This window comes from Phyllobates terribilis, unplaced genomic scaffold (assembly GCF_046119375.1).
Source record: "Phyllobates terribilis strain yellow unplaced genomic scaffold, ASM4611937v1 Scaffold_12__6_contigs__length_324123572, whole genome shotgun sequence".
NCBI lineage: Eukaryota > Metazoa > Chordata > Amphibia > Anura > Dendrobatidae > Phyllobates > Phyllobates terribilis.
The window spans coordinates 92466854-92484932 of NW_027362772.1; the positions used below are offsets into that span (position 1 = coordinate 92466854).

Consider the following 18079-nt stretch of genomic DNA (forward strand, 5'->3'; position numbering starts at 1 on the left):
CATCTTGTGTCCTCTTCCCCCGCACAGCACTGAACTGTATATGGAGTTTTCTGTATGTTCTGCAGATGACGCAGCTGATGAAGGCGGCTCGCAGCGGCACAAAGGACGGACTGGAGAAGACGCGGATCGCCGTCATGCGAAAAGTGACCTTCCTGCAGCGCAAGGAAACCACAGGTACAAGACTCCAGGCCCAGCGCCACCTATATTGTAACCTCACCAGACAAACGGTCCCCCCCTGCAGGTCCCTGTGTCCTTCTCTACCTGACCGATTCCCTGTGTCCTCCTCCCCCCGATCGGGTCCCTGTGTCCTCCTCCCCCCGGTCGGGTCCCTGTGTCCTCCTCCCCCCGGTCGGGTCCCTGTGTCCTCCTCCCCCCGGTCGGGTCCCTGTGTCCTCCTCCCCCCGGTCGGGTCCCTGTGTCCTCCTCCCCCCGGTCGGGTCCCTGTGTCCTCCTCCCCCCGGTCGGGTCCCTGTGTCCTCCTCCCCCCGGTCGGGTCCCTGTGTCCTCCTCCCCCCGGTCGGGTCCCTGTGTCCTCCTCCCCCCGGTCGGGTCCCTGTGTCCTCCTCCCCCCGGTCGGGTCCCTGTGTCCTCCTCCCCCCGGTCGGGTCCCTGTGTCCTCCTCCCCCCGGTCGGGTCCCTGTGTCCTCCTCCCCCCGGTCGGGTCCCTGTGTCCTCCTCCCCCCGGTCGGGTCCCTGTGTCCTCCTCCCCCCGGTCGGGTCCCTGTGTCCTCCTCCCCCCGGTCGGATCCATGTGTCCTCCTCCCCCCGGTCGGATCCATGTGTCCTCCTCCCCACGACTGGATCCATGTGTCCTCCTCCCCACGACTGGATCCATGTGTCCTCCTCCCCACGACTGGATCCATGTGTCCTCCTCCCCACGACTGGATCCATGTGTCCTCCTCCCCACGACTGGATCCATGTGTCCTCCTCCCCACGACTGGATCCATGTGTCCTCCTCCCCACTGCTGGTCCCTGTGTCCCCTTTCACCAAATCCGGGCCCCTGTGCCTCACACTGGATTCCGGGCCCCTGTGCCTCACACTGGATTCCGGGCCCTGTGTCACCATCATCCAGAGCCGCATTTTCTCTAAGAGCACGGTGTCACATGGCCGAATTCTTGCTGCAGCTCCGGATGTAACTTGAGTATTAGATTTAAAGTTTTTTTTTTTTTTTTTAGCATGGAAGCTTTCTTCTGAAAGCAGCACCACCCCTGCTTGCAGGTTGTGCCTGGTATTGCTGCAGGCTCCATTCATTGTAATGAAGCTGATCTGGAATAGCACACACAACGTGCAGTCACGGGTGGCGCTGTTTATGGAAGAAAGCCTCCATGCTTTTCTAAATCCTGGACAAACCCTTGGACTCTGGATTAATATCGGGTGGGCTGTGGGCATCTGAGGCGGCCCTGGCATCAGCTGGCACACGCCGGGTATTATCTGCCGTATCTTTCTATGGACAGGGAAGTGATATGTGAGTCACAGTGTAAACCTCGACTGTCAGCACCCAGGACACCTCCTCCTCCTCCTCTTCCTCCTCCCCAGACACTGACACCCAAGCCCTGCTCCTCAGTCAGTGCCACAGTCACACCCGGCCATGTACGCCAAGACTCACACCAGTAACATGGCCCTGAGGCTCAGCCTGGGCCGGGGGATGGGCAGACCCACAACATGGTTCCGGAGGTCACGCTCTAAAAAGCCCATGTCAGAGAGCGACACCAACACGGACGAGAGCATCTCCTCGGGTAACTGTCACCCCTCTTCCCCCCCAAGGACTCACCCCGGCCACCTGTCTGCTTCCCCGCTAAACTCTTTCTCCGCCTTTCCCTGGCCTCCTTCCCTGTTTCCCCCCCAGCAGCCTCTTCGGCGCGCGCTTTCCCCCTCGGCCTCTTCGGCGCGCGCTTTCCCCCTCGGCCTCTTCGGCGCGCGCTTTCCCCCTCGGCCTCTTCGGCGCGCGCTTTCCCCCTCGGCCTCTTCGGCGCGCGCTTTCCCCCTCGGCCTCTTCGGCGCGCTCTTTCCCCCTCGGCCCCTTCGGCGCGCTCTTTCCCCCTCGGCCCCTTCGGCGCGCTCTTTCCCCCTCGGCCCCTTCGGCGCGCTCTTTCCCCCTCGGCCCCTTCGGCGCGCTCTTTCCCCCTCGGCCCCTTCGGCGCGCTCTTTCCCCCTCTTTGGCGCGCTCTTTCCCCCTCTTTGGCGCGCTCTTTCCCCCACTTTGGCGCGCTCTTTCCCCCACTTTGGCGCGCTCTTTCCCCCACTTTGGCGCGCTCTTTCCCCCTCGGCCTCTTTGGCGCGCTCTTTCCCCCTCGGCCTCTTTGGCGCGCTCTTTCCCCCTCGGCCTCCTGCTTCATGCAATATTTCTTCTTTTAGGAGACTCGGAGGAAGAGGAGATGGGCTTCCTGGAAGTGAGCGATCTGGATATGACCCCTCCACCGTCGGAGCTGGGGCCGATGCCGGAGGGGCTGAGCGCCCAGCAGGTGAGGGCTGCGTTATGGCGGCCGTGGCGCTGTCTGCCGGCTCAGGTATTGCAGCTTTGTGTGTCTCGCAGGTTCTGCGGCGTCACATCCTGTCCTCCATCGTACAGAGCGAGCGCAGCTACGTGGAGTCCTTGCAGCGGGTTCTGCAGGTGAGTCCTCGTTAGTATTTGTGATGTCCTGGACAATAGGGGGGCGCTGCTCAGCCTGATCCTCCTGGTTCTGAAATCCAGAGTCCTGGCCCGGGGGTCGCTGGCTGGGGTCTCCTATGCAATGGCAGCAATTGGAGAGAATGAAGTGAGACGGACGGAGAATATGAGACAAAAAAAAACAGAAGTGAGAACGTCGCTGTCAGCAGATTTCTGAGTTTTGATTCCTGCTTCTACTGAGGGCGCTGCAAGGCCTGATCTCATCATCATCATCATCCTCCTCCTCATCATCCTCATCATCCTCCAGGATTACCGCAACCCCCTGCTGGAGATGGAGCCCAAACTCCTGAGCGCTCGGAAGTGTCAGCTGGTGTTCTCCCGGGTGAAGGAGATCCTGCACTGCCACTCCATCTTCCAGATCGCCCTGTCCTCCCGCGTCGCAGAGTGGGACTCCACCGAGAAGATCGGGGACCTGTTTGTGGCCTCGGTGAGTGACCAGCGGCAGCTAGTGCTGCGGGCTTAGGTACACGGCTCAGCAGACAGTATCACACAGGATTAAATACACGTAGATACTCTTCTTCTTCCGCCTCCAGTTCTCCAAGTCCATGGTGCTCGATGTCTACAGCGACTACGTCAATAACTTCACCAACGCCATGACGCTGATCAAGAAAGCGTGTCTCACCAAGCCGGCCTTCTTGGAGTTCCTGAAGGTGAGAGCCGCCCCTGATTGTGTCCTGATAACTGGAGGATGCTAGGAGTTGTAGTTCCCAACCTCTGGAGATCCCTCTGTCTTACAGAAGAAGCAGGCGGCCAGTCCGGACAGGGTGACGCTCTACGGGCTGATGGTGAAGCCGATCCAGCGCTTTCCCCAGTTCATTCTTCTATTACAGGTAAGTGTCGCCCCCCTCCTGCCCCGATATCTCCTCCATGCCCCCCGCATCCATCACTGACCCTTCTTTGCCCCAGGACATGTTGAAGAACACGCCGCGGGGACACCAGGACCGCTTGTCTCTCCAGCTGGCGCTCACAGAGCTGGAGACCCTGGCGGAGAAGCTGAACGAGCAGAAGCGAGTCGCCGACCAAGTGGCCGAGATCCAGCAGCTGTGCAAGAGCATCAGTGACCGCAGCACGCTGTACAAGGTGGGTAGGGGAGAGGGGTCCATGCCACCACCCCCATCTGGGGGTCCGGAGATCCTGATGATGGGTAACTGTCTCCCTGCTGGTAGGTGAAGGGGTAGACGTAATCTTGAGGCCCCTATAACGACGGCCACTAGATGACATGGCGCAGGGCATTGTTGTCTCCTAAATTCCGGATGTGATCTCTCGCCTCCTTCTTGCAGAATCTGAGCTCCGGCCTGCACCAGCTCCTCATCTGCGAGACCCTCACCGAGATGGTGTACGGGGAGAAGGGTCAGCTGCTGAAGTCCAAGGAGCGCAAGCTCTTCCTGCTCAATGACGTGCTCGTGTGCGCCAACATCAACTTCAAGTGAGCATCTCTGCGGGGTCTGCGCTAGAATCGGGGGGGGCTACAAGCACATTGTGACCACTCTAATGTCTCAGTAACTATCCTTTTACCAGGGGGCAGCCGGATATTGGGAACCTTGTTCCCCTCGGGCCTCGCTATGTGCTCAAGTGGAACGCCGCCTTACCCCAGCTCCAAGTGGCCGAGTTTGGACAGGAAGGAAATGTGTACGAGAAGGAAGCAGCCGGGGGACCACAGTCCACCAGCAAGAAACAGTCGCCCTCTGCAGGACAAAGTGAGTGCTGTCAATCATTGGGGGTCTATATATGAATATGCATATTAGTAATCATGTCCGCCCCTCTAGATAAAGTGTCTCTGGGGTCCCCGCGCCTCTATCAGGAGCTGCAGGATGTAAAGAAAGACCTAGACGTTGTGGAGCAGATCACGCAGCTCATCAGCACCCTGCACGGCACCTACCAGGTGACACAGATCTCCCCGCTGACAGTTTCCCTATAATCTTTGTTCTCCGTCTCACGGTGTCGCTTCTTTCCCTCGCCCAGAATCTGAACATGACGGTGGCTCAGGACTGGTGTTTGGGTCTACAGAGACTCATCCGACTGAAAGAAGAGGAGATCCAGTCAGCAAATAAATGTCACCTCCGTCTCCAGCTCCAGATGCCGAGGAAATCCGACAAGTGAGTCTGGGGCAAGTGATGGCAGCCACGTGGTAACTGATCTGGGGGGTTTAGTAAGAAGGTTCGTGTCTGGTAAGACCCAAGGTGATGCCCGCGTCTCACCTGCGCGTACACAACATAGATGTTGTGGATCGAGATGGGGCCGGCTGTGCCAGTCTTTGGGGCCGGCTGTGCCAGTCTTTGGGGCCCACTACTATCTGGGCACAGAAATACTTCTCGGTTTGTGAGAAGAGGAGCTGCCCATGAGCGGACGGAGGTAAGTTAGACTTCCATGGTCCCCCCCGCATTTAGCAGGACAATGCTTGGTCCTGCAGAAAGCCGTATATAACCTAACGGCCGCCATCTATACACACTTCTCCCTCCATTGCAGTTCATGGGAGTAGTATTAAATGCTACAACGTCACCTAGCATCCGTATGCCATGCGTTAACATCAGCTTTTACATACAGTAATTCTGTCTTTTCAAGCTTGTTTTTTTAACTAATAAAACAATCTTATATACAGGGATCGATAGAAAGAAATATGTCAGTGAGATGTATAATCAGTGCTTTACATGCGTAGTTTTCTATACTTGTATTTAGCTAATAAATAAATAAAAGAAAAAAAAATGGCATGAGGTCCCCCTAATTTTTATTAACCAGCTGAGGGAAATCTGAGAGCTGGTCATAACAGTCTGGGAAGGGGGCAAGGTTCCCAGTCTGTTAATATCAGCTCACAGCTGTCTGTGTAGTCTTTACTGGTTATAGGGAGGGACCCCACGTCAGTTTTTTTTTTTTTTTGGGCTTCCCCCCCCTTTTTAATAACCAGTAAAGGCAACGCAGACATCTGTGAGCTGATATTAATAGGCTGGGAAGCTTGATAGATATTAGCCCTTTCCCAGAATAATAACACCAGCCCCCCAGCTGTCTGCTTTCCCTCAGCTGGTTAATAAAAATAAGGGGAATCCCACACCATTTTTTTTTTTTTCATTTAATTTTATATTTATTAGCTAAATACATGTACACATGCACTGATTATATATCACAGACATCTTTCTATCTATTCTGATGGTTCACGCCGTGATTTTACTGTAACGTTGGGTTTCCTATTAGATGGGGGCGTAAAAATCAGACGGCACATGCACGGTCCGTGTGCCATGAAATTGTCCTGCAATCAGTGCTCAGCGGACGCAGCCTCTCCTGATCCAGCGTCATTGTACGGTTTATTGCTGAACCTCTAGGTGGCGCCGTCCACCTTTTCTTTTTCTATTCTGTGCTCCTCGTCTGCATAGTGACTGCATGCATCCTCCATTCTGCGCGTCCCGCAGGCTTGTGCAGTATCGCAGCCTCTCGTATTAACTCTTCGTGTAGCTGATGCCGCCTGACCCTTATTTTGTTTCCCCCCACCCCCCCCCCACCCTTCCAGGTCTGGACGTCCGATGAGTTTCATGGTCCTTTTCCTGACACCAAATCCCTTGAGTAAGATTTCCTGGGTGAACCGTATGCACTTGGCCAAGATCGCCCTCAGTAAGTAGAGACTCCATGAATCTCTAAGAGTTACTGCGGCGGGATTACACAAAGCGTCCTAGTAAGGGGGGCCGAAAAGTGAGATAAGTGCCCTCATTCTCCTCTCCAGGTTCATCATGTGGGGGGCTGCAGCTTCTTGTTTCCAGGACCGGGCCCCTCGCACCCACAGAGCACATACCACCACCATGATTTTAACCTGTACCTTTAATAAACCTGCTATTATACATGTCCTGGGGTCTCCGGGGGGGATATTCCCTGTCGCTGGGGGATATTCCCTGTCGCTGGGGGATATTCCCTGTCGCTGGGGGATATTCCCTGTCGCTGGGGGGATATTCCCTGTCGCTGGGGGGATATTCCCTCTCGCTGGGGGGATATTCCCTCTCGCTGGGGGGATATTCCCTCTCGCGGGGGGGATATTCCCTGTCTCCGGGGGGGATATTCCCTGTCGCTGGGGGATATTCCCTGTCGCTGGGGGGATATTCCCTGTCGCTGGGGGGATATTCCCTCTCGCTGGGGGGATATTCCCTCTCGCTGGGGGGACGGTCAGGACCTCTCTGGAGCGCGATCGTCCCTTTAAATAACTCGCTCCTGGGAAAACAATTATGATTTTTTTTTTTTTTTCTCTTTCGCCGGCGTAATCTCAAGTAGGCGGCTTGTTCTCTCTTTTAAAAGACCCTTCAGAAAGCGGAGAGGAGTCGGGGAAAATTGCAAGGACAAAGAGGTTTTCAACTGTGAAAGCGTTTTAGCGTTCGGCGAGCGCGCACATCCACAATAAGGAGAGAAGCGTCGGCGCTGTGAATGGGCGCGCTCCTGCGCCCCTGCGCTCCCGGCCTCATCAGGGCTTTTTTTTTTTTTAGAAGATTCTGGCCCCGTACGTCTCGTCGTTATCTTCCTCTCGGCTCCCGCAGACGCCGCCGAGAAGCTAAATGGCAGGAAATTTGTTTGAAATCATTCTGGAGACGCACTTCTTAATGCCCCGATGTCTCAGCGCCGGATGATTGCGCTCCGTGGTCTTAACTCGGCTTTTTTTTTTTTTTTATCTGTAAAGCCAGAGGGAAGAGAAGAGCAACTCGTTAAAAAGACCATTCAGCTCTAATGGGGAGAAATTGCTTTTTTTTTCTGCTTGATTGGTAACTCCGCACGTTGGCGGCTCCGCTGTGACTCGCCTTCCCCCTTCAGATCTACAGCACCGGCCGTAGGCTGTAATCTGATTGGCCTAGAAGTTCTCGCACTGCAATAAAAAGTTCAGGTGGAGGTCATGTGACACCAGTAAGGGGCTGTGATTGGCTGGAGCAGGATATACTGCACACACGATTGGCTTCTGATTATCTGACTCTTCCCAGGAGAGGAGAACCAGCCGGGCTGGCTGTGCCCCGAGGAGGAGAGGAAAACCAAAATCCCATTCTGGTCGCCCACACTGGTGTGTCGCCTCCCCGCCTTCTCCACCAAAGCCTCCGACTTACAGGTCAGTGACTAAGAGAAGGCGCAGATGACGGCGTCACTATAGCGGCGTGTTCCTATGTCATAGCGGGTCCTGAGTGACACCACCGCTTACCTCCGTATGCCCCCCTCTGTCCCTGAGAAAACCCTCCTATCTCAGCAAGGGTCCCCATATATCAGCAGGTTCCCCTTACCTCAGCCATGTAGGCCCTGGTTCCTCCAATGTCGGCAGCTCCCCCATATCTTGTCTCTCTGCAGATCCTCCTTCCCTAGGCCGGACCCCCTATGTTCCCTGTATCCCCCAGGGTGGCGGGTTCTCCTCTCATGGTTGGTCCTTTCATGGTTCCTCATCTCATCAGGTTCCTGTCTCCATACTTCAGCCTGTCCCTCTATCTAGGCAGGTTCCTCCTATCTTGGTTCGCCCATATTTGCAGGTTTCTCAGCACTTGTGTATCACATGGGCTCCTTCTCTGAAATCTTGGGGTCCCGCAGCTCGTGTCGCACCGTGGTGACATTGAGGACTGAGCCGCCATCACGTTCCAGGATTTCCAGGTTCACATCCTGACAAGGTTAAATCGGTCTCTCATCTTCTTAAGAGGGGAAAAATGAATGCAAATTGTAATTACCTGACAGCGGCCAATCTGAAGTAATGTGCAGTAAATGAGATGGAAGAAGACGAGGAGACGAGCGGCCGCAGATCCAGAGCTGTGTAATCCCCGGGGGGCCGAGATGGAGGAAGGAGAGGAGCAGGATTATCTATCACACTCAAATGGACATTCAGCTCATCCTGTGCCTCCTGCTACACCCCCCGCGCCTCCCGCTATAATCCCTGTGCCTCCTGCTACACCCCCGCGCCTCCCGCTATAATACCTGTGCCTCCTGCTACACCCCCCGCGCCTCCCGCTATAATCCCTGTGCCTCCTGCTACACCCCCGCGCCTCCCGCTATAATACCTGTGCCTCCTGCTACACCCCCCGCGCCTCCCGCTATAATCCCTGTGCCTCCTGCTACACCCCCGCGCCTCCCGCTATAATACCTGTGCCTCCTGCTACACCCCCCGCGCCTCCCGCTATAATACCTGTGCCTTCAGCTACACCCCCGCGCCTCCCGCTATAATCCCTGTGCCTCCTGCTACACCCCCCGCGCCTCCCGCTATAATCCCTGTGCCTCCTGCTACACCCCCGCGCCTCCCGCTATAATACCTGTGCCTCCTGCTACACCCCCCGCGCCTCCCGCTATAATACCTGTGCCTTCAGCTACACCCCCCGCGCCTCCCGCTATAATACCTGTGCCTTCAGCTACACCCCCCGCGCCTCCCGCTATAATCCCTGTGCCTCCTGCTACACCGCCTGCACCTCTGACAACACCTCCCCCCGCTCCTTCTGCTACAACCCACTAATATATATTCATCTCATCAGTCCTGGGCCCAGGAGCTCACAATCTAATCTCCCACACACTGTGGTACTGTCACTTTCTCTTATAACGCTCCATTACTGATATAACCTCCAGACATTACATCATATGTGACTGATATCAGCCCCTCTTATAACGCTCCATTACTGATATAACCTCCAGACATTACACCATATGTGACTGATATTAGCCTCTTATAACGTTCCAGTACTGATATAACCTCCAGACATTACATCATATGTGACTGATATCAGCCTCTTATAACGCTACAGTACTGATATAACCTCCAGACATTACATCATATGTGACTGATATCAGCCCCTCTTATAACGCTCCATTACTGATATAACCTCCAGACATTACACCATATGTGACTGATATCAGCCCCTCTTATAACGCTCCAGTACTGATATAACTTCCAGACATTACACCATATGTGACTGATATTAGCCTCTTATAACGTTCCAGTACTGATATAACCTCCAGACATTACATCATATGTGACTGATATCAGCCTCTTATAATGCTACAGTACTGATATAACCTCCAGACATTACATCATATGTGACTGATATCAGCCCCTCTTATAACGCTCCAGTACTGATATAACCTCCAGACATTACACCATATGTGACTGATATCAGCTCCTCTTATAACGCTCCAGTACTGATATAACCTCCAGACATTACATGATATGTGACTGATATCAGCTCCTCTTATTACGCTCCAGTACTGATATAACCTCCAGACATTACATCATATGTGACTGATATCAGCCTCTTATAACGCTCCAGTACTGATATAACCTCCAGACATTACACCATATGTGACTGATATCAGCCCCTCTTATAACGCTCCAGTACTGATATAACCTCCAGACATTACACCATATGTGACTGATATCAGCCCCTCTTATAACGCTCCAGTACTGATATAACCTCCAGACATTACATCATATGTGACTGATATCAGCCTCTTATAACGCTCCAGTACTGATATAACCTCCAGACATTACACCATATGTGACTGATATCAGCTCCTCTTATAACGCTCCAGTACTGATATAACCTCCAGACATTACACCATATGTGACTGATATCAGCCTCTTATAACGCTCCAGTACGGATATAACCTCCAGACATTACATCATATGTGACTGATATCAGTCTCTTATAACGCTCCAGTACTGATATAACCTCCAGACATTACACCATATGTGACTGATATCAGCTCCTCTTATAACGCTCCAGTACTGATATAACCTCCAGACATTACACCATATGTGACTGATATCAGCCTCTTATAACGCTCCAGTACTGATATAACCTCCAGACAATACATCATATGTGACTGATATCAGCCACTTATAACGCTCCAGCACTGATATAACCTCCAGACATTACATCATATGTGACTGATATCAGCCACTTATAACGCTCCAGTACTGATATAACCTCCAGACATTACAGTACACCATATGTGACTGATATCAGCCTCTTATAACACTCCAGTACTGATATAACCTCCAGACATTACACCATATGTGACTGATATCAGCTCCTCTTATAACGCTCCAGTACTGATATAACCTCCAGACATTACACCATATGTGACTGATATCAGCCCCTCTTATAACGCTCCAGTACTGATATAACCTCCAGACATTACACCATATGGGACTGATATCAGCTCCTCTTATAACGCTCCAGTACTGATATAACCTCCAGATATTACATCATATGTGACTGATATCAGCCCCTCTTATAACGCTCCAGTACTGATATAACCTCCAGACATTACACCATATGTGACTGATATCAGCCTCTTATAACTCTCCAGTACTGATATAACCTCCAGACATTACATCATATGTGACTGATATCAGCCTCTTATAATGCTCCAGTACTGATATAACCTCCAGACATTACATCATATGTGACTGATATCAGCCTCTTATAAAGCTCCAGTACTGATATAACCTCCAGACATTACACCATATGTGACTGATATCAGCCCCTCTTATAACGCTCCAGTACTGATATAACCTCCAGACATTACACCATATGTGACTGATATCAGCCCCTCTTATAACTCTCCAGTACTGATATAACCTCCAGACATTACACCATATGTGACTGATATCAGCCCCTCTTATAACGCTCCAGTACTGATATAACCTCCAGACATTACACCATATGTGACTGATATCAGCCTCTTATAACGCTCCAGTACTGATATAACCTCCAGACATTACATCATATGTGACTGATATCAGCCCCTCTTATAACGCTCCAGTACTGATATAACCTCCAGACATTACACCATATGTGACTGATATCAGCCCCTCTTATAACGCTCCAGTACTGATATAACCTCCAGACATTACATCATATGTGACTGATATCAGCTCCTCTTATAACGCTCCAGTACTGATATAACCTCCAGACATTACACCATATGTGACTGATATCAGCCCCTCTTATAACGCTCCAGTACTGATATAACCTCCAGACATTACATCATATGTGACTGATATCAGCTCCTCTTATAACGCTCCAGTACTGATATAACCTCCAGGCATTACATCATATGTGACTGATATCAGCTCCTCTTATAACGCTCCAGTACTGATATAACCTCCAGACATTACACCATATGTGACTGATATCAGCTCCTCTTATAACGCTCCAGTACTGATATAACCTCCAGACATTACACCATATGTGACTGATTTCAGCCCCTCTTATAACGCTCCAGTACTGATATAACCTCCAGACATTACATCATATGTGACTGATATCAGCTCCTCTTATAACGCTCCAGTACTGATATAACCTCCAGACATTACATCATATGTGACTGATATCAGCTCCTCTTATAACGCTCCAGTACTGATATAACCTCCAGACATTACACCATATGTGACTGATATCAGCTCCTCTTATAATGCTCCAGTACTGATATAACCTCCAGACATTACACCATATGTGACTGATATCAGCCTCTTATAACGCTCCAGTACTGATATAACCACCAGATATTACACCATATGTGACTGATATCAGCCTCTTATAACGCTCCAGTACTGATATAACCTCCAGACATTACACCATATGTGACTGATATCAGCCCCTCTTATAACGCTCCAGTACTGATATAACCTCCAGACATTACACCATATGTGACTGATATCAGCCTCTCTTATAACGCTCCAGTACTGATATAACCTCCAGACATTACACCATATGTGACTGATATCAGCCCCTCTTATAACGCTCCAGTGCTGATATAACCTCCAGACATTACATGATATGTGACTGATATCAGCTCCTCTTATAACGCTCCAGTACTGATATAACCTCCAGACATTACATCATGTGACTGATATCAGCTCTTCTTATAACGCTCCAGTACTGATATAACCTCCAGACATTACATCATATGTGACTGATATCAGCCTCTTATAACGCTCCAGTACTGATATAACCTCCAGACATTACACCATATGTAACTGATAGCAGCCCCTCTTATAACGCTCCAGTACTGATATAACCTCCAGACATTACACCATATGTGACTGATATCAGCTCCTCTTATAACGCTCCAGTGCTGATATAACCTCCAGACATTACATCATATGTGACTGATATCAGCCCCTCTTATAACTCTCCAGTACTGATATAACCTCCAGACATTACACCATATGTGACCGATATCAGCTCCTCTTATAACGCTCCAGTGCTGATATAACCTCCAGACATTACATGATATGTGACTGATATCAGCTCCTCTTATAACGCTCCAGTACTGATATAACCTCCAGACATTACATCATGTGACTGATATCAGCTCTTCTTATAACGCTCCAGTACTGATATAACCTCCAGACATTACACCATATGTGACTGATATCAGCCTCTTATAACGCTCCAGTACTGATATAACCTCCAGACATTATACCATTTGTGACTGATATCAGCCCCTCTTATAACTCTCTAGTACTGATATAACCTCCAGACATTACACCATATGTGACTGATATCAGCCTCTTATAACGCTCCAGTACTGATATAACCTCCAGACAATACACCATATGTGACTGATATCAGCCTCTCTTATAACGCTCCAGTACTGATATAACCTCCAGACATTACACCATATGTGACTGATATCATCTCCTCTTATAACGCTCCAGTGCTGATAAAACCTCCAGACATTACACCATATGTGACTGATATCAGCTCCTCTTATAACGCTCCAGTACTGATATAACCTCCAGACATTACATATGTGACTGATATCAGCTCTTCTTATAACGCTCCAGTACTGATATAACCTCCAGACATTACATCATATGTGACTGATATCAGCTCCTCTTATAACGCTCCAGTACTGATATAACCTCCAGACATTATACCATATGTGACTGATATCAGCCTCTCTTATAACGCTCCAGTACTGATATAACCTCCAGACATTACACCATATGTGACTGATATCAGCTCCTCTTATAACGCTCCAGTACTGATATAACCTCCAGACATTGCATCATATGTGACTGATATCAGCCCCTCTTATAACGCTCCAGTACTGATATAACCTCCAGACATTACACCATATGTGACTGATAACAGCTCCTCTTATAACGCTCCAGTACTGATATAACCTCCAGACATTACACCATATGTGACTGATATCAGCTCCTCTTATAACGCTCCAGTACTGATATAACCTCCAGACATTGCATCATATGTGACTGATATCAGCCCCTCTTATAACGCTCCAGTACTGATATAACCTCCAGACATTACACCATATGTGACTGATATCAGCCTATTATAACGCTCCAGTACTGATATAACCTCCAGACATTACATCATATGTGACTGATATCAGCCCCTCTTATAACTCTCCAGTACTGATATAACCTCCAGACATTACACCATATGTGACCGATATCAGCTCCTCTTATAACGCTCCAGTGCTGATATAACCTCCAGACATTACATGATATGTGACTGATAGCAGCTCCTCTTATAACGCTCCAGTACTGATATAACCTCCAGACATTACATCATGTGACTGATATCAGCTCTTCTTATAACGCTCCAGTACTGATATAACCTCCAGACATTACACCATATGTGACTGATATCAGCCTCTTATAACGCTCCAGTACTGATATAACCTCCAGACATTATACCATATGTGACTGATATCAGCCCCTCTTATAACTCTCTAGTACTGATATAACCTCCAGACATTACACCATATGTGACTGATATCAGCCTCTTATAACGCTCCAGTACTGATATAACCTCCAGACAATACACCATATGTGACTGATATCAGCCTCTCTTATAACGCTCCAGTACTGATATAACCTCCAGACATTACACCATATGTGACTGATATCATCTCCTCTTATAACGCTCCAGTGCTGATATAACCTCCAGACATTACATGATATGTGACTGATATCAGCTCTTCTTATAACGCTCCAGTACTGATATAACCTCCAGACATTACACCATATGTGACTGATAACAGCTCCTCTTATAACGCTCCAGTACGGATATAACCTCCAGACATTACATCATGTGACTGATATCAGCCTCTTATAACGCTCCAGTACTGATATAACCTCCAGACATTGCATCATATGTGACTGATATCAGCCCCTCTTATAACGCTCCAGTACTGATATAACCTCCAGACATTACACCATATGTGACTGATATCAGCCTCTTATAACGCTCCAGTACTGATATAACCTCCAGACATTACACCATATGTGACTGATAACAGCTCCTCTTATAACGCTCCAGTACTGATATAACCTCCAGACATTATACCATTTGTGACTGATAACAGCTCCTCTTATAACGCTCCAGTACGGATATAACCTCCAGACATTACATCATGTGACTGATATCAGCCTCTTGTAACGCTCCAGTACTGATATAACCTCCAGACATTACACCATATGTGACTGATATCAGCCCCTCTTATAACGCTCCAGTACTGATATAACCTCCAGGCATTACATCATATGTGACTGATATCAGCCCCTCTTATAACGCTCCAGTACTGATATAACCTCCAGACATTACATCATATGTGACTGATATCAGCCCCTCTTATAACGCTCCAGTACTGATAAAACCTCCAGACATTACATCATATGTGACTGATATCAGCTCCTCTTATAACGCTCCAGTACTGATATAACCTCCAGACATTACACCATATGTGACTGATATCAGCTCCTCTTATAACACTCCAGTACTGATATAACCTCCAGACATTACACCATATGTGACTGATATCAGCTCCTCTTATAACGCTCCAGTACTGATATAACCTCCAGACATTACACCATATGTGACTGATATCAGCTCCTCTTATAACTCTCCAGTACTGATATAACCTCCAGACATTACACCATATGTGACTGATATCAGCCCCTCTTATAACGCTCCAGTACTGATATAACCTCCAGACATTACACCATATGTGACTGATATCAGCCTCTTATAACGCTCCAGTACTGATATAACCTCCAGACATTACATCATATGTGACTGATATCAGCTTCTTATAACGCTCCAGTACTGATATAACCTCCAGACATTACATCATATGTGACTGATATCAGCTCTTCTTATAACGCTCCAGTACTGATATAACCTCCAGACATTACACCATATGTGACTGATATCAGCCTCTTATAACGCTCCAGTACTGATATATCCTCCAGACATTACATCATATGTGACTGATATCAGCCTCTTATAACGCTCCAGTACGGATATAACCTCCAGACATTACATCATATGTGACTGATATCAGCCCCTCTTATAACGCTCCAGTACTGATATAACCTCCAGACATTACATCATTTGTGACTGATATCAGCTCCTCTTATAACGCTCCAGTACTGATATAACCTCCAGACATTACATCATATGTGACTGATATCAGCCTCTTATAACTCTCCAGTACTGATATAACCTCCAGACATTACACCATATGTGACTGATATCAGCCCCTCTTATAACGCTCCAGTACTGATATAACCTCCAGACATTACATCATTTGTGACTGATATCAGCTCCTCTTATAACGCTCCAGTACTGATATAACCTCCAGACATTACATCATATGTGACTGATATCAGCCTCTTATAACTCTCCAGTACTGATATAACCTCCAGACATTACACCATATGTGACTGATATCAGCCCCTCTTATAACGCTCCAGTACTGATATAACCTCCAGACATTACACCATATGTGACTGATATCAGCTCTTCTTATAACGCTCCAGTACTGATATAACCTCCAGACATTACACCATATGTGACTGATATCAGCCTCTTATAACGCTCCAGTACTGATATATCCTCCAGACATTACATCATATGTGACTGATATCAGCCCCTCTTATAACGCTCCAGTACTGATATAACCTCCAGACATTACATCATATGTGACTGATATCAGCCTCTTATAACTCTCCAGTACTGATATAACCTCCAGACATTACATCATATGTGACTGATATCAGCCTCTTATAACGCTCCATTACTGATATAACCTCCAGACATTACACCATATGTGACTGATATCAGCCCCTCTTATAACGCTCCAGTACTGATATAACTTCCAGACATTACATCATATTTGACTGATATCAGCCCCTCTTATAACACTCCAGTACTGATATAACCTCCAGAGATTACACCATATGTGACTGATATCAGCCCCTCTTATAACGCTCCAGTACTGATATAACCTCCAGACATTACACCATATGTGACTGATATCAGCTCCTCTTATAACGATCCAGTACTGATATAACCTCCAGACATTACACCATATGTGACTGATATCAGCCTCTTATAACGCTCCAGTACTGATATAACCTCCAGACATTACATCATATGTGACTGATATCAGCCTCTTATAACGCTCCAGTACTGATATAACCTCCAGACATTACACCATATGTGACTGATATCAGCCCCTCTTATAACGCTCCTGTACTGATATACAGTCATGGCCGAAAGTGTTGGCACCCTTGAAATTGTTCCAGAAGGTTGTTACATTCCACATGTTTTGTTATACATTTCCTTTGTGTGTATTGACAACACTAAAAAAAGAAAAAAAGGCAAATTGGAAATAATTACAGACAAAACCCCAAAAATGGGTCGGACAAAATTATCACTTTTCCAAAATTGTGAGTAAACAACTTTGTTTCAGGCAAGTGATGCTCGTTCACACTCACCTGTGGCAAGTAACAGATGTGAGCAATATGAAAATCACACCTGACACCAGATAAAAAGGGGAGAAGTTACCTCAATCTCTGCATTGTGTGTCTGTGTGTGTCATACTGAGCATGGAGAACAGAAAGAGGAGAAGAGAACAGTCTGAGGACTGGAAAACCAAAAATGTTGAAGAATATCAATAATCTCAAGGTTACAGGTCCATCTCCAGAGATCTTGATGTTCCTTTGTCCACAATGCACAACATAAACAAGAAGTTTACAATCCATGGCGCTGCAGCTAATCTCCCTGGACGTGGACGGCAGAGAAACATTGATGAAAGGTCATAACGCAGGAAGGTCCGGATGGTGGATAAGCCCTAATCAAGTGCCAAAGAAATCCAAACTGTCCTGCAGGCTCAGGGTGCATCATTGTCAGAGCAGACTATCCGTCCACATGTGAATGAAATGAAACACTAAGGCAGGAGACCCCGGAGGACCGCACTGCTGACACAGAGACATAAAAAAGCTAGATAGTAGGTTGCCAAAATGTATGCGAGTAACCCACAGTCCTTTGGGAAAGTGTCTTGTGGACAGATGAGACCAAGATAGAGCTTTTTGGTAAAGCACATCATTCTACTGTTTACCGAAAACGGAATAAGGCCTACAAAGAAAAGAACACACTACCTAC

At 48.4% G+C, this 18079-nt stretch overlaps 1 protein-coding gene across 10 annotated transcripts in view; it reads left to right on the forward strand.

Annotated features, from left to right (window-relative positions):
- The window catches only part of ARHGEF10L (Rho guanine nucleotide exchange factor 10 like), a 111706-nt gene that overhangs the window by 72870 nt on the left and 20757 nt on the right, over positions 1-18079 (forward strand). For 9 of the 10 annotated variants that reach the window (XM_073656159.1, XM_073656160.1, XM_073656161.1 and 6 more), the window contains 13 exons: positions 66-174; positions 2357-2463; positions 2535-2612; positions 2917-3096; positions 3203-3319; positions 3407-3499; positions 3576-3749; positions 3950-4095; positions 4188-4366; positions 4436-4551; positions 4632-4765; positions 6169-6269; positions 7613-7734. In XM_073656159.1, the coding sequence (XP_073512260.1) occupies positions 66-174; positions 2357-2463; positions 2535-2612; positions 2917-3096; positions 3203-3319; positions 3407-3499; positions 3576-3749; positions 3950-4095; positions 4188-4366; positions 4436-4551; positions 4632-4765; positions 6169-6269; positions 7613-7734 (1656 nt within the window). Of the gene's footprint in view, positions 1-65; positions 175-1551; positions 1738-2356; positions 2464-2534; positions 2613-2916; positions 3097-3202; positions 3320-3406; positions 3500-3575; positions 3750-3949; positions 4096-4187; positions 4367-4435; positions 4552-4631; positions 4766-6168; positions 6270-7612; positions 7735-18079 lie in introns of those variants that run through there. The other variant, XM_073656166.1, reaches the window with a different exon arrangement.